Below are 23,998 nucleotides of genomic sequence, written 5' to 3'. Positions count from 1 at the left end.
CAAGCTATTGTTTTGACTAAATGTTTATATGCAATATTGCACTCATTAACTATCTCATATGAAATTTCGTATATAAGATAATCTTCTCTCTGTGCTGTTACTCTCCTACAAGTCCCCGGGAAAGCCATCAATTGAAGTAATTCACTTCATGGAGTGGGTGAGTCTGGAGCCTCAATCCATGGTTTGGCTTCCTGTGCTGCACCGTGTGACCATGGCTGAATCTACCAAGCATCAAGCTAGGTGCTACATCTGTAAAGAATGCCCCATTAAGGGCTTCAGGTAGAGTTGCTACCAAATATTAATACAAATTTTTTCATTGATGTATGTAGTCATCAATAAATATTGTACATATGTATACGTGCTCGTTAAAATCGAATGAGCAGGACCAAAGATCTGCACTAATTGGTGTATATCAACATCAGACTATAGCATATGGTTGTGTATTTTGCACCTGAATTATGGAGATTCTTATGTAGACTTATCTTTATTTAACTAATATCTCAAACTCTTCAGTACACTTAATTTCTGTTGTTAATGAAAAAAAAACTTGGATGTAATATCTTCACCCTGCTGTTGTTATTGCAGATTCCGCAGTCTGAAACATCAGACTATAGCATATGGTTGTGTATTTTGCACCTGAATTATGGAGATTCTTATGTAGACTTATCTTTATTTAACTAATATCTCAAACTCTTCAGTACACTTAATTTCTGTTGTTAATGAAAAAAAAGCTTGGATGTAATATCTTCACCCTGCTGTTGTTATTGCAGATACCGCAGTCTGAAACAATTCAATGTGGATATCTGCCAGACGTGTTTCTTGACTGGGCGAACAACCAAAGGCAAAAAACTCCACTACCCCATAATGGAGTACTATACCCTGGTATACACTTATTCTGAGCCTGCTCACATCACACACACACACACACACACACACACACACACACACACAACACACACATGGTGATTCATCTATTACATTTGTGTCATATTATTTTCCATGATACTCTGTGTTGCCACTTAAGTCCTAATCATAAACTTGCTACAGCTTAGTTGGTGATGGAATGAGATTCAGGCAGATGATGTTTGTAAGTAAATATGGAGCAGGCTTTGAAACTGATGTCTTTTAATCTGTCTGAGGTACTTGCATCTTCCTCCTTTTTTAAATCCACTTTAACCTTCTCAATTAAAATTTTTCTTCAATTTTGCCTTTACCTACTTGCTGTGTAGACCACCTCAGGAGAGAGGATGCGGGATTTTGCGAAGACTCTAAAGAACAAGTTCCGATCAAAACAGTACTTCACCAAGCACCCTCAGAGAGGGTACCTTCCTGTGCAAACGGTTCTGGAAGCAGTGAGCGGCGAGATGTGAGTAGTCAAGTCAAGGGTACATGGGCATTTAAAAAAAATACAATGGTTCTGCTAGCTAGTTAGTGGCCACATTTGCCATTTGTATGGGATGGTAAAGTTGAGGGTTACTTGTGAAAGTGTGAGGTGTTTTAGTTTAACTTGAACATTCAAACAGAGAACAAGAGACACTGAACCTTTCATGCTAATATAGTGTTTATCATTTTGGCAGGTCATGTTCTTCTCCCAGGCTACCACACGCGGACACACATAGCAGGATTGAGCACTTTGCCAGCAGGTATGTGGTTTCAAGTCAGGTCAAATCTAGAAGCTTTTATTGTCATTTCCCATATATAGCTGACACAGTACACAGTGAAATGAGAACAACATTTCTCCAGGATCATGGTGACCCATAACACAGCATAAAGCTGCATAAAACAACACAGAGATAAGGGCTTAAGTCCTAGACAAGTGCAAGATGTGCAACCTAGTGCAATAGTTTGAGACAAGGACAGTGCAAACAGACAATACAAAACACTGTGAGACAAAATACACAAAGAACACAAAATAGTGCTGACCAGTGTGCATACTGTATTATAAAGTACATTGTGCAACAATTGTAAACATATATAAACTTATGTAGTAGCAGCAGTTAATTAAGGTATTGAAATGTGATGTGCAAAAACAGCAATGCAGTGTGCAAAACTGCATTGTGTGAGTGTGTGTGTTTGGTATAGTTTAATTCAGTTTGTTGAGAAGCCTGATGGCACAGTCTGGTTGTGAGGGCCCGAATGCTATTGTACCTTTTTCCAAATGGCAGGAGAGTGAATAGTGTGTGTGAGGGGTGTGTGGGTTCATCCACAATTCTGTTGACTTTGCAGATGGTGTGTGTTATGAATCTCTGAGAGGGAGGGAAGAGAGATTCTGATCTCAGCTGTCCTCATTATCCGGTGCAGGGTCTTCCGATCCGATATTTCGATCCAATTTTTTTTAAATAAGTGTAGCTTTAAAGAACACAAGAAATATTATAAAAAGTTATTAAATAAATATTAAATATTTTTTTAAAAAAAGATTAACATTACAGTACAAAGATTAATGACTAAATTTATCCAAATATTCAAGATTAATATTAGACATAATACAATGTGCTTATCCCCAATGAGCAAGCCTCAGGTGACTGAGGCGAATGTGGCAAGGAAAAACTCCCTTAGAAGGAAGAAGAAGAAACCTTGAGAAAAAACAGATTCCAAAGGGAACCCATCCTCATTTGGGTGACACTGGAGCGTGTTATTATAAATTGTTCATAATAGATTATAGATTATAGATTATAAATAAACACTGTGTTATTATGTTTTTACAGTCTTATACAGTCTGTTCAAAGACCACATGTACTGTAGTTGCCATCTTCTTTTTGAATGTTTAGTTGAGCCTTGCTCAAGGGCACCTCAGTCGTGGCCGGCCCAAGACTCGAACCCACAATGTTAGTTTTAGGAGTCAGAGTCCCTAACCATTAGGCATCAGGACTTCCCCCTGCGTATGAGAGAGGAGATCCTTCCTGACGGGAACCTCCCATTGAGTGGCAGCAGAATCTGCTTCGCCAACCTGAACTGGGGGCACGAATGCAGACCACCCTGATGATTAATATACAACACCACCGCAATGCTGTCTGTGCACACTAAAACATGGCAGCCCCTGAGGCGTAGAAGAAAGTGTTTCAATTCTAGAAACACGGCCCTCATCTAGAAGCAAATTATGTGCCATGAGAGATAAGGGACCTCCACTAGACCCTGCTAAAAAAAACAGCATTGCTGGTCCAGCATAAGGTATGTTTTGCATGCTAGGACCAGCTTGGGATGGTGGTATGCTGGTCCAGCATTAGGTGCTGGTTGCTGGTGTGCTGGCCGACCAGCCTGGGATGCTGGTGTGCTGGCCGAACAGCCTGGGATGCTGGTGTGCTGGCCGACCAGCCTGGGATGCTGGTGTGCTGGACGAACAGCCTGGGATCCCAGCAAGACCACTACAAAACCCATTTGTTACATATCAGATTTCTTAGTGCATATTCATAATTAAATAAAGACCAAGACAATTTTCTAGAGAATTGCAATTCACTTTTTAATAAAGAAAAACATTCTGGATATTCCTATCATTTACATGGCTTTCATTATGTGTTTGTGTGTGTGTGTGTGTGTGTGTGTGTGTGTGCGTGTGTGTGTGTGTGTGTGTGTGTGTGTGTGTGTGTGTGTGTGTGTGTGTGTGTGTGTAAATATATATATATAAATAAAGAAAACTCTTTGAATGAGAAGGTGTGTCCAAACATTTGGTCTGTACTGAGTATATATATATTAGTTTTTTTTAGAACTTTGAGCCAAATCTCAAAATTGTCCTATGGTGTGACAGTAGACAACATTATTTCATAAATATTACATTTTATAAATAAAGAAAATAATGTTTAAAAATCTTAATGAACACTCCTGGCATAATTGTGCCTATTTCACTAAGTGTCTATTTCACTAAGTGGCCATCACTTTTCAGATACATACATTTCTAAAAGTGTAGGAATTTCATAAAGTTTGTCACAGAAAAAAATGTCCTTTGGCGTTATGCAAAAACCTAATTTTAATTTGGGCAATATCATGGACAACTACATTTAATTGAAAGACCCCACTCATGTGACTGAAGACCCCTATGAAGGCCATGAGAAGTGCACATGGTAAGTATTTCTCTCAGAATTGTTTAAATATTTAACTATGTTTTAAGACCACTGAAGTTGTTAAGTTTTTTGTCCTTTGGTGTGACACCCCACAGGGAAAAGTTTGTCAACTTCATCTATTCATGGTGAAAATTATTCTAATTAGTACTTTCATGTAAAATATCACTTATAATGTTTTAATAATGTGAACAATTCTGTCTCAAGTATTTATTTTATGTTATTTAATATAATTTCTTAGTACTTTTTAAATGTCACACCATAGGACACATTTACAGTATTGTTGAGTGAAAAAGTGAAAAAAATATGTGAAGTCATTGACAAAATGAGTGACCAGTACTATTTTCTGAAACTGCAGCTTTCATACTCCACAAACATGTATTTTTTCTTAAAAAGTTATGCTTTCCAAAAAAGTACTTTTTCTTGGTCATTTGTCAACTACCCATATATATATATATATATATATATATATATATATATATATATATATATATATATATATATATATATATATATATATATATATATATATACTCAGTACAGACCAAAAGTTTGGACACACCTTCTCATTCAAAGAGTTTTCTTTATTTTCATGACTATGAAAATTGTAGATTCACACTGAAGGCATCAAAACTATGAATTAACACATGTGGAATTATATACATACATAACAAAAAAGTGTGAAACAACTGAAAATATGTCATATTCTAGGTTCTTCAAAGTAGCCAACTTTTGCTTTGATTACTGCTTTGCACACTCTTGGCATTCTCTTGATAAGCTTCAAGAGGTAGTCACCTGAAATGGTCTTCCAACAGTCTTGAAGGAGTTCCCAGAGATGCTTAGCACATGTTGGCCCTTAGCACTTGTTGGCCCTTTTGCCTACACTCTGCGGTCCAGCTCACATCCAGTGTGTGTGTGTGTGTGTGTGTGTGTGTGTGTGTGTGTGTGTGAAAAATTATAGAAACAAAACTATATATCACTCATTTGTTTATATTGTGCAGTGAACGAGTTACAATAAAACAACTACTGCTTAAGTTACATACCTTTAAGCATTAGTACTTGTGCCCAAACTTGTCATAGTTAAAGTCCTTAATTTCGCTAGTTGAAACAACTGCCGTGCAGCCGTCATCCAGGTACCGCAAGTATGCAAACATTCTGATTCCCAGTGAATAGCAGATTCCTTGTGTAGAAGCGGAAGCTTTTTATTTACCCCAAAACAAAATCCTAATTACGGTGGCAAAAACATGATGATCTGGAACACGTGCATTTATACTAATTTCAATAAACACTGTAAGGTATATAATGTAGTCGAAAACATTGCAAGATTTTTTTTTGGAAAGTGCAGGAACTACATTTACCTTTGTGAACATAGTTGCTTTAAAGGTTGCATAGCAAAGCTGATGTTGGGTAATATCTCTTCACATTACCGCTTCACTAAAAAAAAACAAAAAAAAACAACTTAAGTACTTCTTAATTGAGACAAATGGATTTTATATATATATATCCAAAATCATCATTCTGTATGATTTATATGCTGCTTCCCTCATGGAGCCCGGGAAGTCAACATTTGTTAGTATTACTTTATTTAATTTGTGGAGACACTTTAATCCCTAACAAATGATTTTTTAAATGTTTTTATTCTTTGTTATTCAAAGCTTTGAGCTTTGTTATTTCAGTTCTTTATTCAAAAGAGGGAGCAAAAGAAATAACCCTTCCAATTCCAATATATTCCAATTTGTGTTTTAATCTCATATTAATGAGTTACATGGAAACATACACAAGCAAAAATAAAGGTTGTTCCCATAAAGCTCATTCCAGAAAGATCACACTGGTTAACCGGCTACACCAGCCCCGTTTTGCTTGATAACACCATGACTAGCTAGCCACCAAGCTATACAGTACCAGCACTATACAAGCACTGACCAGCATTATACCAGCATGAACCAGTAAAAACCAGCCTGGACCAGCATGGAATTCAGCAGGGAAAGTTTACCATTGAGAGTGATGTGCAGCCAAAATTTCACAAGGCACACCCTGTACTATATTCAGTTTGTCCAAGACTGGATGCTGAGCTAAAGTGACTAGAAGATCAAATAATCCTGTCTAGAGTAAGCTGGATTGACTTGACCCATATTCACACACATTGTTCCAATTGGTCAGAATTCACTGCCTCACATTAAGGACATCCTTGCATTACTGTCAGGTAATTTTTCTGTTAGCATTTTTCAAAAAAATTATCTGGCCCAGGCTTACCTATAGATGAAGGTAGAAGAGTCTTCAAAAAAAAACAGCTTACAATAAATACTCATAAGGGACTCTTCCGCTAAAGTCTCATTTTTGGGGCCATGGATCAAGTTTTGCAAGGTATTCCATGCACACAGTGTTAGTTAAATGATATTATAGTCACTGATCATAATTAAGACACCCACCTGGCATACTTAAATGCTGTTCCGGAAAGGTTTTCTGAGTATGGACTGAGAGCAAACAAAAGCAAATGTGATTATATATATATACAGTATATAAGAAGAAGAAAGAAGAAATAGAAGAAAAAATAAGGAAAAGGAAGAAGAAAGAAATAGAAGAAAAAATAAATAGAAGAAGAAGAAATAGAAGAAAAAATAAACAAACAAGTATATACAATTAAAGTTTAAAAATAATTTTAAAAATTTTAATTTAATATTTAAAATACTATGTATCTAATCCCTATCCATAATGAGCAAGCCGGCAACCATCCCACCATCACTCACTTGCTGTTTTTAAATCACATTTAAAAACATATTCGTATGGTGCAGCATACAACACAGTATGAGAGTTACCTGTTAGGAGTTCTTTTTAGTGTGTGTTACTAATTATTATTGTATTTATTGCATTTTTATTACTTTTATTTAGTTTTTATTTTATTATTATTATTATTATTATTATTTTATGCTTTTTAGTTCTATTGTTTATTTTATATTGTTTGTACAGCACTTTGGAGAACACCTGCTGTTTTAAAAAGGTGCTCTATAAATAAACTTTGATTTGATTTGATCACTCAGGCTAAGAGGTAGGTATACAACAAAACTCTTTTCTGTTCTGGCACCGAGGTGGTGGTCCAGACAGCTGAGTCACTCTCTACGACATTTGAAGAACTACTTCTTCATGAAATACTTGAACAAGCACTTTCTCCTCTGTTTGTGTGTATGTAAGCTATCTTAATTGTCAGAAAAGTCTCAGAGGCTGACAACATGGGCCCAAAAATTGCTTCCAGCAATCCCTCCAAGACCATCGAGCGGTCCCAGGAAGTAGGGAAACCGTTTTTCTGCACCGTACAGAAAACGAGAGACCAGGGGGTAACTACCCAATGGTTTGCAGAAATGGTGGCCACGTACACCTTTAAAATAGTGGGGGACAGACCCCAAGAAAGTCAAGACTGCAGAACATCCAGTACTGTACCGACCAGGCAGTGAACTGGGTCCTGTTTGTCCTGTTACTGGATCCAGTATGTCAGAACTTAGCTTAGACTTTGAGTATAAATACCCAAATGTAAACCAGGGGTCTCATTTATAAAACTGTGCGTAGGATCCCTACTAAAAGTTTACGTACGCCCAAAAGCCAAAAATGGCGTACGCCAAAAAAAATTCTGATTTATAAAACCGTGCGTACGCACACCTGTAAGCAATGTTTCCTTTATAAACACAGATCACCTGCAGATGTGCGTACGTGAACCAGCCTCAAATCCCGCCCTATACACGCCCATTTTTAACCATAAATAGTCAATGCAAATCACTGCGCGGGCACGAGAGTGGACCTCGTTATAATGAGTTTCCTCTGCGCTCTGCGGGTTTAAAAATGGGGTGAGGATCCAGCCTCACAGGGGTAGCCACTGTCGCCTGCAGGTTATAATTATATTAAATGCAACAGTGTTATAATTATATTAAAAACAAAATTGTTACATTTTCTACTTTTTAATATTGTTAAACTCACCAAGAAGCCAGACATCACGTACTGCGCCTGCATTTAGTCTGTTCCCTACACTGTTATGTGTCAAGATAAAGGAATCATGTGTTGAACCAGGCCAGCGTGCCACAATGTTTGTGAGGGTCATGTTGGAGTCACATATGATTTGCTTTCTATTAACATAAGCAAATTCCTTTTCAGATGGTGCCCTTATAGCAACATGAGCGCAGTCAATTGCGCCGATTACATTTGGGAAAACAAACATTGCTGCAAATTGCATTATAATTTCGGCCTGTTCTCACACAGTGTAGGGGAACATGATGTATCCACTACCCATATTAAGTATAGCATTCAAAACGACAGATATTATGGCACTCAGGGACGGCTGTGATATACCAGACATATAGGGTGAGATGATGATAGAATTATTTCATATACAAAAAGGTCTTAGACACAAAGTTGAGGATTACTTATAGTTTTTTTTATATATAAATAATTTACCTGTCTGCCAATTCTCGCTGGAAACACCCGATTGCCAAGAACCCCAGAGTGGTGAGGACTTGTATATAGACTGGGATGGCATGGTTCCGGCGTGAGGCCCTCTCTAATACTGGACCCAATTCAACACATAGATCTAAGAGCACAGCTCTAGGGAATCTAAATCGGTTTATTAGCCAGTCATCATCATGGTCCTTGAAAACTCGTTCTCTCCTTATTCTGCCATTGGCGTAATCCTCCAACAGTGCCAGCAGTGCCATCATGAAGTATTACATACCCGGGTCACCGGAGGATTTATATGTTTCTAGCAATTAGACTGAGCATTAACACCTTGACAAAATCACAGAATTAATTTGAGGGCAAAAATGTAAGACAAAAATGTTATAGTGAATACGTGCTTCTTCATGACGGTTTTGTAATGAACACCGTAATAATTGGACCGATGATGAGTAGCGATTGTGCTTCATGACTGTATTTGCAGACTCTGACATTTTATGATATATGTACATTAAGGAAAATATTTAGTTTTTACACTGTGCTCCGCAGTTCTCTAATAAAAGGGTATTTCATGCTATTCTGTATCACATGTAGTCGCGCCATCTCCTCCTGCCCTCCCCTTGTGGACAATGTAACTGTAAGGCAGTGCTGATTATTCATTCATTCATTCATTCATTCATCTTCTACCGCTTATCCGAACTACTCGGGTCACGGGGAGCCTGTGCCTATCCTCAGGCGTCATTTGGCATCAAGGCAGGATACACCCTGGACGAATTAGCGCTGATGATTATTATTATTATTATTATTATTATTAATATTATTATTATTGAATACATTTTGAATTACGTTTGGGTTTTACTAGATGTATATAGCATAAAACAATTGGCACAAATAACACCGTTGGATTTAATCTTCATGATAATGTGGATATAACGTATGAAATGGAGTGAAAATTAAATGTCATTAATTCTTATAATCGTTCACATGAATTTTCTACAATCTAACTTCAGTTCACGACCTCACCATCTGTGTTACCAATTTGTGCAACCCTTTGTCTCCAGAATGTGCGTACGCACATCTCAAAGTTTGCTTAAAGGTGCGCACATTTTCAAGTCACGTTTGTTTTTTATAGATCACAACCTTTGCGCAAAAAGTGGCTTACGCACGTTTCCAGCCCCGTTTTGTGCGTACGCACGCTTTATAAATGAGACCCCAGAACTCTACCGGGAAAGTCAAAACTTAGGTGAGGCCACCCTCTGGTGGGTAGGTGTGGGATTAGCAGGTGTAATTGTAATTATCAAGAAGAAGAGTCTCTGAATGAATGTGTTGTCTTTTAGCAAGATCTTGGAAGGATGCACAACCTAAAAAAATCTTACATTTTTAAATCTGTTCAAGCTTCCTGGAATGTCCTGTTGAATTAGGGGTAAATATATTTTAGTGTATATACAGTATAAAAGTACATAAGGGGTGGATTTTCTTTTAGCAAAGTAAGGCCAAAGGGGGAATGTATTTCCTTTTTTTGTTAATACTAATTAATGTGGAAGCATATAATTATGTCTGCAGAAAGGAGAGTAACAATTGTTGAATAGGTTAAGTGAAATTTGTTACTTTGGAAGAAAATCAATTTGAAGTTGGAATCAATAATTCAGCACTACAACAGACTTTCAATAAACCCAAAACCTCTTCATGATTGTCTTGATTACTTGTCTATTATCAATTATCTGGCAGTCTAGTAAATGAATCTGGGTTTGGTGAATGCCAGCAGAACATTACCTTCTGGAATGCATAGTGCCATCAGTTATGTTTGTAGAAGAAGGGATAAGGGTATGGGGCTGTTCTTTTAGGTTTGTTCTAGATTCCTGTTTTGAGTTCAACATATTTCTAAGGGTATAACTTCGGAATGGAACTTGCAACAAGCTCATATAGATTAAGCCTTCACATATTGTTTGCCATATAGTGTGAGACTAGTCATCTCTAGTCCTTTCTCTACAAAGATAAGTAAATTATCATTTTCAGATTCTAGATTTCTTAGTGAATATTTATAAGCATTAAACATGCAGATTTCTTTCTTTTATTTATTTAGTACAACTTTTGAATGTACTTCATGTTTTGGGACTGACTCTTTTTTTACTGTTAGGCTGGCAGAAATGGAAAGCCAGAGCTTCTCTTTCTTCAATGACAGCCTCTCTCCCGATGAAAGTCTGTGAGTATGCTATCTGCAACCCCCACACTGAAAGCAGATTTAATTCAGATATTAAAGATAATAAAAATAACTGATGGCACATCTACTCTGCCATTTAAAATATTTGTGATCAATGTGTGCAGTTGTAGAAACAGAGTAGATCTAGATGTGTTAAACAAATGAGAACATGTCACCTTTGTTTGAATCCACCCATTTTTCTTTTGATTGAAAATATTCGAACATTTTTGCCTTAAAAGAAGCTGCCTTTGACTATTCTGCTAACGGCCTACTGTATGCTGCCTGTATCATGTCTAAGTTTTTAGTCAGTTTCGATATATGATGTTCTATGGTGTTATATATAGTGGTGTAAAAATGTGTTGGCCCCCTTCCTGATTTTTTTTTCTTCATGTTTGGCACACATTGTTTCACATCATCAAACAAATTTAAATATTAGTCAAAGATAACACGAGTAAACACAACATGCCTTTTTTGTAAATGAAGGTGTTATTCTTATCAAGGGAAACAAAATCAAAACCCACATGGCCATGTGTTAAAAAGTGCCCCCCCCCCTTAAAACATAACTTAACTGTGGTTTATCACACCTGAGTTCAATTTCTGTAGCCACACACAGACCTGAATACTGCCACACTGTTTGCAATCAAGAAATCACTTAAATAAGACCTGACTGACAAAGTGAAGTAGAACGAAATTTCCTCAAAAGCTACACATCATGCCAAGTTCCAATGATATTCAGGAACAAATGAGAAAGAAAGTAATTGAGATTTATCATTCTGGAAAAGGTTATAAAGCCATTTCTTAACTTTGGGACTCCAACGAGCCACAGTGAGAGCCATTATCCACAAATGGTGAAAACATAGAACAGTGGAGAACCTTCCCAGGGGTGGCCGTCTGACCAAAATTATCCCAAGAGCACAGTGGCGACTCAAAAGATGATGTCACAAAAGACCCCACAACAACATCCATAGAATTGCAGTCCTCACTTGCCTCAGTTAAGGTCAGTGTTCATGACTCCATCATAAAAAAGAAACTGGGCAAAAATAACTGCTGAGCAAAAAGAACATTTTTTTCTCGTCTCAGATTTGCCAGAAAACATCTTGATGATTCCCAAGACTTTTGGAAAAATACTCTGTGGACCGACTGACAAAAGTTGAACTTTTTTGGGAAGGTGTGTGTCCCATTACATCTGGCGTAAAAGTAACACTGCATTAACTGTAACAGAAAAAGAACCGATACCAACAGTAAAATTTGTTGGTGGTAGGTTAATTGTCTGTAGTTGTTTTGCTGCTTCAGGACCTGGAAGACTTGCTGTGATAAATGGAACCTTAAATTCTGCTGTCTACCAAAAAATCCTGAAGGACAATGTGCGGCCATCTGTTCGTTACCTCAAGCTGAAGCGAACTGGGTTCTGCAGCACGACAATGATCCAAAACACACGTGGCATGACCTTTTCGTTCATGCTCGAAAAACCCTCCAATGTGTCTGAATTACTGCAAAATTCTGGAAAACAAAATCTAAACGTACATGGCCTTGTGTGAAAAAAGTGCTTTTCCCCCTAAAACTTATAACTGGTTGGGCCACACTTTGCAGCAAGAAGTGCAATTAAGCATTGGCAATAACTTGCAATTAGTCTGTTACAGTGCTGTGGAGGAATTTTAGTCCACTCAACTTTTTTCACACAAGGTCATGTACGTTTAGATTTTGTTTTCCCTTAATACTAAAAACGTTCCATTAAAAACTGCATGTTGTGTTTACTTGTCTTATATATTGTCGTTGACTAATTATTTAAATTTGTTTGATGATCTGAAACATTAAAGGTGGGGTCTCCGTTGTTTGAGAAATGCTTCAGAAAACTGCATTGGGCCGCCAAACAAAACAAAAACAAAACTAACGTGTTTGTTAACAAAAACAAAACTAACTTGTCAATATGGGCGGAGAGAGTGTTCAGTACACATGTGTGACATTAGCAGAAATTGGTTTTTACATTGACATGGCATATAAAATCAAAGAAAGAATGCGAAGAAAGGCTTACGATAAGGCAAGAAGTATTAATATAAACCTGTGTTAATATACTGTAGGATCAGCTTTCCAGCGCTGGAGAGAACTGAACATCTTCCACGTGAAATGGAGATAAACCTTTCACGGTACAACACACAGTACTACAAAAACACATTTGTATTACCATAGTAATATAGATAAAAAATATACCCTTAGTCAGCTGCCCCCCAACAGGTTCTGCCATAATACTTGTCTGGGTTATACTTGGGTTATACTTGTCTGGTGTATGTGTGGCGCGGTGCTATCAAAACAGGGGTGGGACCCATTTGGGTTAGGGGTGTGTTTGGTGATCTCAACTGCCAACATTGGCTTTCAAACAACAGAGACCCCACCTCAAAAAAAAAAATCAGGAAGGGGGCCTACACATTTCACACCACTATATGTTGTTGTTATATACTGTGGCTTTTCTTTTATGGGGTACCTCAACAATATGGGTGTGTGAGAAGAAAAAAAAAGTCATATTCTAGAACATTGGCCCTATCTAGAAAATTATTCTTTGTTGAAATACAACATGATAGAATGTTTGGTGATATCTTTAATGTTAGTATGAAAGGCTGTTGTTAGTAGAACAAGGTATTTCAGTTCAATATGTTATCTATTGTGCATGGTGGCTCAGGGATGAAGATCAGTACATCCTGCGTCATTCCAGTCCTACTCTGGAACATGACCGTCCACCTGAGCCACACCTCCTCTCCCACCTTGACTGCCAGAACAAAGAGGAACTGCAGCAAACACTGGCCCGTTTGGAAAGCGAGAACAGGTAAGGGTGCAAACATGCCCACACACTACTGTATATGCTGTCCGAATTCCGATAAAGTTGGGACATTTTTTTAATCAGAATAAAATGAAAACTAAAAGACTTTCAAATTACATGAGCACATTTTAATTTTTTTAACATGATTTTATACTTTTATTCACTAAATGAGCTCATTTCAAATTCAAAGGTCTCAAAAAGGTTTACCATGGTGTAGCAACTCTTCTTTTCAGAACAGTTTTAAGACTAGACATGAAGGATATGAGTTTCTGGAGTTTTGATGGAATTTGCTCCCATTCTTGCCTGATATATGTATCCGGCAGCTGAAGAGTTTTGATGTATTTTTTCGTTTAATGATGCACGAAATGTTCTCCTATAAGTAAAAGATCGGACTGCAGGAAGGCTAATTCATCACCTGGACTCTTCTAAGATGAAGCTGTGCAGTTTTAATAGCTGCAAAATATGATTTTGCATGGTCATGCTGAAATACACAAGGCCTTCCCTGAATTAGATATCATCTGGTGGGGAGTATATGTTGTTCTAAAACCATTATATACCTTTCAGTATTCATAATGCCTTCCAAAATATGCATGCTACCCATTCCATATTCACTTATGCCCCCCATACCATCAGAGATGCTGGCTCGACAGTGGTTTCTAGAAGTATTCCTGGGCCCATTTCTTAATGCCATTGTCACAATCATGCAGATGATAGACAGTGTTGTCTTTAGGGCCGAAGACCGAGGGCATCCAATAAAGGTCTTCGGCCCTTAGTCAAAGAGATTTCTCCAGCTTTTCTGAATCATGTGATGATGTTATGCACTGTTTTTAACTAGTCCACAATCGTTTTTCCCACTTTTTACAGATTAGAAATACTCTGCCTCTCTAAGACATCCCTAGCTAATCATGAAACAGACCTGATCAAGTAACTTAATTACAGTAGTTGCTACAGTAGATGTTCTCCCAACTGAATCTTTTCAAAATCTATTGCTTTTTTTAGCATTTTATTGCCTCCGTGCCAACTTTTTTAATACCTGTAGCAGGCATCAAATTTGTAATATATGTCCTATTGTGAATAAAATATTGGCTCATGTGAATTGTAAGTTTTCTTTTTTTCATGAAAGTCTCACACCTAGAATACAGCAGAAAGATGAATAGCAGCAAAATCTCCATAATAACACATTTGAGTACCACAGGCAATGATATTATACGTGTAATATGCCTTTTTAAATTAAATAACCACTGCTCTTAGGATCCTGTAACAGTTTCTGCCTTGCATTCAAATATTTGTAGAGTAAATCAAAGTAACTGAAAGTGTGTCATACATGATGTTGCAAATGCAGTTTGAGAATATTTGGTGGTTAAAGGCTGAGATGAATATGAAATGAATATGAAATACCATAATATATTCTTGTCTCCTGCACTATACAATACAGCTCATACAAAAAATAAAATGTGACAATGAAGGGGAAGCAGCTTTTTTCCAAATTGCAGAGTGATAACAAATCCTCCAGGTTCAGTAACATAAAATCGCAAGAGTAAGTGTACATTTAGACTACTCACCTTAAAGTGAGTCTGTGAGTTACAACTTTCACCTTTTCACTTTCACCTTCGTGCCAGAAAGCTTGATGAATACAAAACTGTCAGCCAAAGAAGATTGAATATTGAAAGAAAAGATCATTTTTAGTAAAGCAAAAAAGAACATCCAGCTTAGCAACAAGAGACATTTACAATGCTTTGAAAAATGTTTTTTGTTTCCTGATTTAAAAGACAATTTATTTGTAGTCTCTGGTGATGACAACTTTAAACTCACTTTAACATGACAACTATAAACAGCCACTAAAGTTGAATGCTGAAATGCTGACAGCAAATGTTGCTTTCATGCACATGTAAATTCATCTGAAAAACCTACATCTGAAAAACACAGCATGTCAGCATGATTTAAAGAAATATAGTTAAATAAAATATTAAACCATTTTCATGTGTCACATCCTAAAATTGTCAGACTAGGAATGAACCATGCTCTCCCTGCAATGAAGCCACATTAAGGTTCTAATGAAATAACATCAATTGGTTGGCTAATGTCTGTAGTACAATTTGTTTTAATTTGGTTTGGTTGATTTCACTTTAAAATTATTATTACCAGATTGTTTGCATGCATGATGTTCTTTAATTGATCAGAAATTTAGCCTTGTTTATTGGTTACCGTTGATTACACTTCATGTCAAATAAGTGCATTTTACTATTGAAAGAATTGTATTGTCCCATTGTTATTTACTAGGAAATAAAATAGATATTACAGTATCAGTATCTCTACAAATGCATACTGAATGCAATATTTTAGAACTATTGTAATGTCAATACCTGCATCACCCTTCCTGAATCAACATAAGGAGCTCTCAGCTCCCAGGTCACACACGGAAGTATTGTTTGCTCGTGCAACAATTCCAAGCCATCATATTGTTTATTCTCTGGCTGCCTTTGGTTTATGCCTTGATTGTGCTTTGAATTTACTGCTGTTTTTTGATCGTGTATTGCATTTTTGTTTTCCCAGTCTCTTCGGGTTTTCGACTTTTCTGACTGTCTCCATGTATTACGCTTTTGCCCTGTGTTTTGGATTTGTTTGCCCTAGTTCTTAGGGATACCTCTACTTCTGTGTCCATCAACCTTTTTAAAGCTATTTTGCAACAATTCTATAATTTAATGTATTTATACAATTTAAAGGAAAACTAAATTAATTTTATTTATTGATGTCTGGAAATTAAAACATGCTATACAGGTGATGAGTTTTTGGTATGAACACAAAGAGATATATATTTATCTCAGAGCCGAACCTGACCTCCCTGGGGCCCTAAGCAAAATGTAAACCATTTGCCACACATTCACACTCCCCACTGCTCCCACTACAAACCTCCCTCCTTTTACAAAAAGTTTGCTCCATCTCTCAGTCAAAGAGTAAAACAATACAGAATTTAATGAGGTATAAACAAATCTTTATTGAATGGAATATTTTAAATAGAATTTTGAGTTGAATATTAGCAATTGAATTTAAATGTAATTCCTGATATCAAAACTATGGTTACTATTAGAAATCACACTCTTAATGTTTACAGTTTAAGTATTACTTGATATCAAAAATCCATATCATGTGAATGTATAAAAGCTAAAATGGCTTCCCATACTGTATCACTGTGTTTTATATAACCCTGATGGTTATTATTTACTGAGAGATGCATTCATATTGACCTGGCATTATTCCCATTCCAATGTAAATCCATTGGTTTCCACATTGCATTAACGTTGTTGTAACCTTGATTGAGAGACTATAAACATTGTCCAACTTTACCGTTATTTGCTGACATCAAACTTGAAGAGAACACAAGTTTACCTGATTGGTGTTCTCACATTTCACTCTCATTTTGTTTCTTTGTTCCGCTTCATATTATATATATCTACACAGTAAACATTAACACGCGCTGTAAAATGAGGCAGGGGGAGGCGGGGCCTTGCGTAATTTGCGGGGCCCTACGCAACTTGCGTAGTGGGCGTATAGGGCCGATCAGCTCTGATTTATCTTACTGAGGTTGAAAAAATATGTTGTGCATCAGTCTACATTTGGCCACACTGTTACAAATGGCACAAATTTGGCAGGGGTTTGGTTTTCTACTCACAGTGTACAAATGTGTTGCATACACAAATATGGGTTCGCCTTGGTAAAAAACAACTAAAGACTAAATAATCTAAAGAATACTTTTGACATATTGAGAGCAATTACAATAAAATGTCCTCATAATGTGTAATGGAATTTCAGTCTTAATGGCATTGCAATACAAATATTTTAAAGAAGGTCTAAAAATATTGTTACAATGAAATAAAACTGATGGATAAGTATGTGCAGGGTACTACAGAATGAATATCAGCGGCTTAAGTGGAAGCATGAGGAGGCTGCAGCAGCAGCACCACAGCTGCTGGAGGGCATTTCAGCCTTAGGCTTGCCACTTGGACAGCAGGATGAGGAACTCCTGGCTGAGGCTCGAATACTGAGGCAACATAAAAGTCGCCTGGAGACACGCATGCAGATATTGGAGGATCACAACAAGCAATTGGAGTCTCAGCTCCATAGACTCCGAGAGCTACTGCTGCAGGTGGGAAAACATATACATTTGAAGGATATTTTGTCAGACATAGTTTTGACTTAGACCTAATGACTCAGGTACGATAAATTGAGCCCTGAAAGAAGTATATTTGTTGAACTCAGCATTGTAAAGATTAAATGCATAATTGAATAATGCATAATATTGAAGTCAAATCATCACCAATGGTGAGGAGACAGGCAGCTGAAAAGTAAGGAAAGTGTCAGGGCTCATTTGTGACAGATAAAAGCACAATATCAGCACAATAAAAGGCAGAGGCAAATTAAAAATCTAGTTCACTTTTGTGTAGACTCTTACCTATGTAACTAACATAGTGCACAAATATTCCCTATGATTGTGACCTTATTAGCCAAAAGATGAATCAGAGGCTAATGGATCAGCTCCCTCCTCTCTGTCATCACCTTTGTCAGTGGTGCACCAGGGGGGGGCACTAAGCAAAGAGACCACAGACACTGAGGCTACAGGTTAGACCTATCTGGAAACACCCAACATATTTCCTTTTAACATATTTCCCTTTCATATTGTGTTAGAATTTCATACAGCAAGAGATAATTATAATTCTCAAGATTTGGCTTAGCTGTAGTCTGAAGGTAATTGCCTCACAGGTGAAGATTTGGAGCCAGAGCAAAACACAGTGCTACAGCTACAGCAGGTAATCGAGCAGCTGAGGAATGTTTTCCCATCTGAACCAGGACAATAAGGAGGCACACAGGTTAGTGAGCAGTTTTGATATAGCTTTTGTAATATAACATTTGTTTACTATAATGCCATGCACATTCCTCTTCAATGCCATATCCTTTGAACCATTTCTGTAATTCTGTAATAGTTATTTACTGTACTGTGTACGCTTTCATATATACCACTTGCTGTAAATATGCTATATATTTATCTGCACTTTTGCACGATTGCTACATTTTGCACTGCATTTTGTTGCTGTATACCCGTACAATGCAATGACAATAAAGTTCTATCTATCTATCTATCTATCTATCTATCTATCTATCTATCTATCTATCTATCTATCTATCTATCTATCTATCTATCTATCTATCTATCTATCTATCTATATAGCAATAGATAGACAACTATTTGGCAAAATAGTGATGCAGTATGTACAGCAGTAATGTAATAATTATAATATTAAACTAGTTACTTTGTGCAACGTAAATTGCATGTATGAACAATACAACCTAAAATACTTACAATTTGTGCTACATAAATAGTGTCAAATTAATCCCATATAAACTCTCCTTTCAGATAAAAGTATCACAGTGTTTCATCATAATTATTGTTTTACTGGTTATTGTGATACAATAATTCCCACTCAGATTTCAATCTTCAATTGATCAATTGTCATCATTGAAAGTAAAAGTGACAGTTGTTTGGACATAAAGCGCAGAAGGTAACCCAAGGGGCTAACCAACAACTGTCTAATTTTATGCTGTAATATTCATCGACATGAACATTCTACTGAAACTGTACAAGAAGTCCCTCCTATTGTTTGGTGCAATTGTCTTTGCTTTATAAGCAAAATCACAGTAAAACAAGTAAACAATAAAAAATGAATGCTGCATGCTGCTGCAGCAAATGAATCACCTAAGAGTTCTTACAGAAATGCTAAATAAATGTAAAATTACAAAATGCTTCACCACCATTTTCTTGGTTAAAATTCAACACATATTTAATCAGTTTATTAATAGGATAAGGTAATATGATGCGTCAGCTAAATAGGTCCTAGATCATATAATATACCAGAATAAGCTCGTTGGTACAAACCTATTAACCCGACGTGCTGTTATACAATATTAATCCACAGTCAGATTTGAGAAATTCAACAGTGCTGTATTATAAGTGCATTTGGTAAGAACAATAAACAAACAATGACAAATTTAGAATACTCATTTAAACACCTATTTGAACAAATTGAATAAAAGACATTTTTATAGAAATATAAATAGTTGATAGCAGTTTAAACAGGTTGCTTGTTATTTATTTGTTTTATCCTTTATACTTCTTTATTCTTTCTTTCTGACATACTTTACAGATTACACATCTCTCAGTTAAATCTGGATTGGGTCCAGAATATGCAAGAATATGCAAAGGTGAAAACATAAAGATTGACTCAGGGGATTTGAAGGACACTTTCTGATCTCTAAGAGAAGCTCACCGGAGAAGGCTAGGACATTTCTGAGTGATTCACTAATGTTTTGTGGTGCCGTAGGCTAATGCTTGATCAGTACACTGTGGTAACCCTGTGGCAACTTATTGAAGCGGCAAGTGTGTGTTTTTCTTGTCTTGAAGTGTGTGCTTGTGTGTTTGTAGTACAGAACAATGACCTCACCAACAACAACACACAGAGAAGTAAGGCCTATATTTCTGTAGCTAGTACTTTGTCTTTTGTTTTAAGACAAAGAAAATTTGTGTTTGCTTTTATTAATTGGTTAATATTTTTGCTTTTATTTGTCTCTCTTTCATTCTCACTCTGTTATTACATCCACCCATTACTCTCCCTTCATCACTGTCTGTCATACAAACATATCAGTAAGGATATAAACAGCCATGGCACAGCTCACTTTGGTTTTCTGGGTAAAGGGAAAGGTTAATCTGTGAGGGTGATTTTAATAACTGTTGTGTGTTTTGCTTGAAAAAAGATAGCCCTTGGCTGTGCCCTGCAGTTTAAGGGAGGCCTAGAACAGTGGTTCCCAACCTAGGGTGGCACTAACAAAGAGTGCTTATGAAATCAAAATTTTAAAGAACCATGTCACCAAAGACCAGTGTGGATGAAAATTTTTGAGGCAGCTGTGTGGCCCCCAGGTGGTAGATAAAGATAATGCTTCTTAAAAAAAAACATCAGACACAATCTCCTTCACCATTACCCTATTGGGTAAGACATCTCTGGTAGGCATGCCTGTGCTCTTTGTTCATCTACAATTAATGAGAGTGTTTTGAAACAGGCCAATCTGTCAACTAAAATGAACACCACTACTTAATAAGACATATTATCAGTGATCGACACCAACTTTGAATCCAACATTCTATCTAATGAGCATATTGTGGCCTGCTGTGCTGATGGGACAATCTTTATGATGAGCAAAAACAAGGGGTTTACTATCCATTTGCCAAGACAAATGTTAGAACACCACCTGCCAAACCCCTTCTGGAGGGAACCCTCACCAGAATGCTGAGCACTTCCGGGTTCATGCAGTTCACTTCCGGTTTGATGGACGTCCTCACAAGATGAAGTACTGCCAATGTCTCATCCTGTGTACCAAGCCTTATTGATTTTTACTTAGATTTTTACTATCTATGACCTTGCCATTTTTGCCCCACATTTTTTGCTCATTGGATTCTGATTTGGATTATTTTGCCCTGCTGATTGCTTATCTGTTTTTCTTGAATATTCTGCCTGTTTTGACCCTGCCTTTGCTCTTGTGTATTGGACTGTTTGCTAGTAAATATGCTTATGGATTCACCAACTTCATGTTCTTTAATAAAATACTTTGCCACCCATGAATCCAGCAGATTTGTCACAGATTCAGGTGACCACTGCACATCAGGGGGAAGATCTGGCTGCAAACGTGAAACAGCTCATTGTGCTTCAGGCCACTCACCTGATGAAGGCCATACAATCCACACCTGACATCCCTTCACAATGATTCAAATCAGCAAATATGGCAGAGGGGAATAATGGCTCTGCCAAACGATGAAAGAGCTTCCTAAGCCAGTGCTAGATTTTCTTTGCGCATATCAGAGAGGTGTTCGAATGTCCTGTGGGGAAAGACATCTTAAAACATCTTCTGAGACTACATCAGGGGAAAGACAGCATAATTGATTATGCCTTAAATTATGGATACTGGCAACTCAGAGTCTGTGGAACAAGGTGGCACTAAGTGCAATCTTCTGGGAGGGTCTCAGATCCACGAATCCATGAAACTAAAGAAGGCGAAAGTGTCCACTGAATAGCGCCTGCACCAGCAGCAGCTCTGCTACTACTGTGGGCAATCAGAACATGTCCTCCATGCCAACACTCTGGCCCTCTCCCTAATCCTTCTAGTCTTCTAGTTCCAGTTCACATACACTATGCAAATATGGTCCATCGTCTCTGATTGACTTGGGGACTGTCATGAACCTTGTTCAACAATGCCTGGTGGAATACCTTTTCATACCCACTGTGCCATATGTCCTGCCGCTGAGGATCATGGGGTAGATGACCAACCCTACATCTACATCTACATCACACAACAAATTGCTCCAATTATACTCTAGGTCAGACTATTCCACTGCATAGAGTTCATGTTCTATGGTATATCTTCACTCACCAATCACATCATTCTTGGATTTCTTTGGTTAAACATGCATGACACACAATTTGTCTTGGAGAGATAAGGAACTCAAATTTAGTAGTCCCCATTCTGCCAACAGCACTGTCTAAAGGCAAGACTCATGCTGTACCATCTCTGAAGAAACTCTCTAACCACTCTGCCATCATCCTCAGGAAAAATCACAACATGGCTGATGGTCTTCAGCAAGGAGAGGGCTAATTATTGGTTTTATGTGATATTCCACCAAAGAGTAGAGATGGACTCAAACAAGGTTTGTGCAGTCACCGAGTGGCCTACCCCTCCAGCATAAATCCCCCTCACAACTCTTACATGTACATGGGAAACTCTGTATACTAACATGGATAGCAAGAAGCATTCAACTCAAGAAGCATTTAACTGACTCAGAGATTTACCACAGCACCTATACTTCACCACCCTAACCCTGACCTCCTGTCTGTGGTCTCCCTGTTAAGAAGCCCATGATCCAGTTGCAGAGGGAGGTCTTCAGGCACAGCAGGCTCAGTTTTTCGATCAGATGCTGAGGAAGGATTGTGTCGAATGCTGAACAGCATTTGTATGTGTGTGTCTCTTTTGTCCATGTGGGTAAGGGCTAGATGGAAGGTGATGGCAATGGCATTGTCTGTGTTTTTTGTAAACAAAGCTATTTAAAATTAGATTGATATTGTCAATGTCTCTCTAACAAGTTTACAAGATTCAAAATGAAAATTATTGTGGATTGAAGTGAGTCACTCCAAGCTGCATGTCATCCAACAGTTCATACAGTTTCTAGGATACAGTCTATTAATTAAGACAGCTGTGAAATTTTCAAATTAAATGTGAATTAATCATACAAATCTTATAAGCTTGAAAATTATTAGAACATATTTGCCTTTTGGTTCTTTGCCCATATGTTAAATCAGAGAAACATTTACATATTTTTTTATTTTGATATGTTTAAGTAAATAATAGTTTAGCATGAAAAAGAAAGTGATTGATACCAGATGCTTTTACATTATGCATGAGGACATTATAGATCCCATTTGTCATAAGAGCAGTTTAGTTAGGTTGTCAGATTTTGTGAGAGTGAAAAATGTTACAAGAACACTATAAAAAGATAGACCCAAATTAAGAGAGATGGATGGAACAGATAGAACAGACAGAAGAAGAGAGATAATGATCTCTGAAGTCATGATGTTAAGATGCAGTGCCTACAGTATATCTTTACCTATCCTTGGACAAAAATCCCTCATGGTTTTCAGTGCATGTATATAAATTTAAATCCCATTCCACCTTGAACAAGCCAGTTTATTAAAAAAAAGCATGGATTTTTGCATTTGACAATGGATATTATTTGTGTTAAAGTTGCTAGGGACCTGTCCTATAAGACCTGCTATTGCTGGTTACACTCTCATCCATTGTAAAGGAGATGCATATAGTGTTGACAAAAGAAAAAGAGAACAAATGAGAAGTTATATAGTGTGTTGTTATCCCTGCCCAAACCACCGGAAACTGCTTACAGTAGCTGGCATGGCTTTTATATTAAAATCTGTGGCATTTGATTACATGATTATCACATTCAGAACACTAAAAGATTAAAAATGAAAACATAAACATTGTTTGTTGTTTCTTGTTTCTTTATTCATAAAACATGAAATATTAAGGAAAAACATATGAATGAATGTTTAAAATCCATAAGTCATTTCATACCCTGAAGCATACTGGCACAAGGACCATCATGCACTCACAGATGGAGAAAATCCTTAACATCATAATCTTGCTATGCATTTACAGCAGATCTTTCTGTCTAGCATATTCAGTATGGTTTTTGCTTAAGTTCATATTTCTTCCAATTATACTTATTTAATTTGATTTCATATATGAAAGTTCTGGTATATTTACTAATGAACATGCATTTTGTTGGAAAAAATATCTGCAGGTCTGCAAACACATTGTTTTTTTTGCCTTGAAAATAGATGTTTGCTTAATTTGAATGTATCAATCCAATGTTGACTCATGCAGATTGTT

General features: G+C 37.0%; 1 protein-coding gene across 4 annotated transcripts in view; it reads left to right on the top strand.

Annotated features, from left to right (window-relative positions):
- The window catches only part of drp2 (dystrophin related protein 2), a 160,653-nt gene extending 136,739 nt beyond the window's left edge, over positions 1–23,914 (top strand). For all 4 annotated transcript variants that reach the window (XM_047802573.1, XM_047802571.1, XM_047802572.1 and 1 more), the window contains 10 exons: positions 113–279; positions 771–882; positions 1,230–1,366; positions 1,578–1,643; positions 10,624–10,689; positions 13,361–13,504; positions 17,396–17,642; positions 18,001–18,115; positions 18,257–18,363; positions 19,696–23,914. In XM_047802573.1, the coding sequence (XP_047658529.1) occupies positions 113–279; positions 771–882; positions 1,230–1,366; positions 1,578–1,643; positions 10,624–10,689; positions 13,361–13,504; positions 17,396–17,642; positions 18,001–18,115; positions 18,257–18,351 (1,149 nt within the window). In that variant the 3' untranslated portion in view covers positions 18,352–18,363; positions 19,696–23,914. The remainder of the gene's footprint in view (positions 1–112; positions 280–770; positions 883–1,229; positions 1,367–1,577; positions 1,644–10,623; positions 10,690–13,360; positions 13,505–17,395; positions 17,643–18,000; positions 18,116–18,256; positions 18,364–19,695) is intronic.
- The last annotated feature ends 84 nt before the right edge of the window (positions 23,915–23,998 follow it).

The sequence above is a fragment of the Tachysurus fulvidraco genome, chromosome 17 (genome assembly GCF_022655615.1).
Source record: "Tachysurus fulvidraco isolate hzauxx_2018 chromosome 17, HZAU_PFXX_2.0, whole genome shotgun sequence".
Lineage (NCBI taxonomy): Eukaryota > Metazoa > Chordata > Actinopteri > Siluriformes > Bagridae > Tachysurus > Tachysurus fulvidraco.
This window is presented reverse-complemented; position numbering and strand designations above follow the sequence as displayed.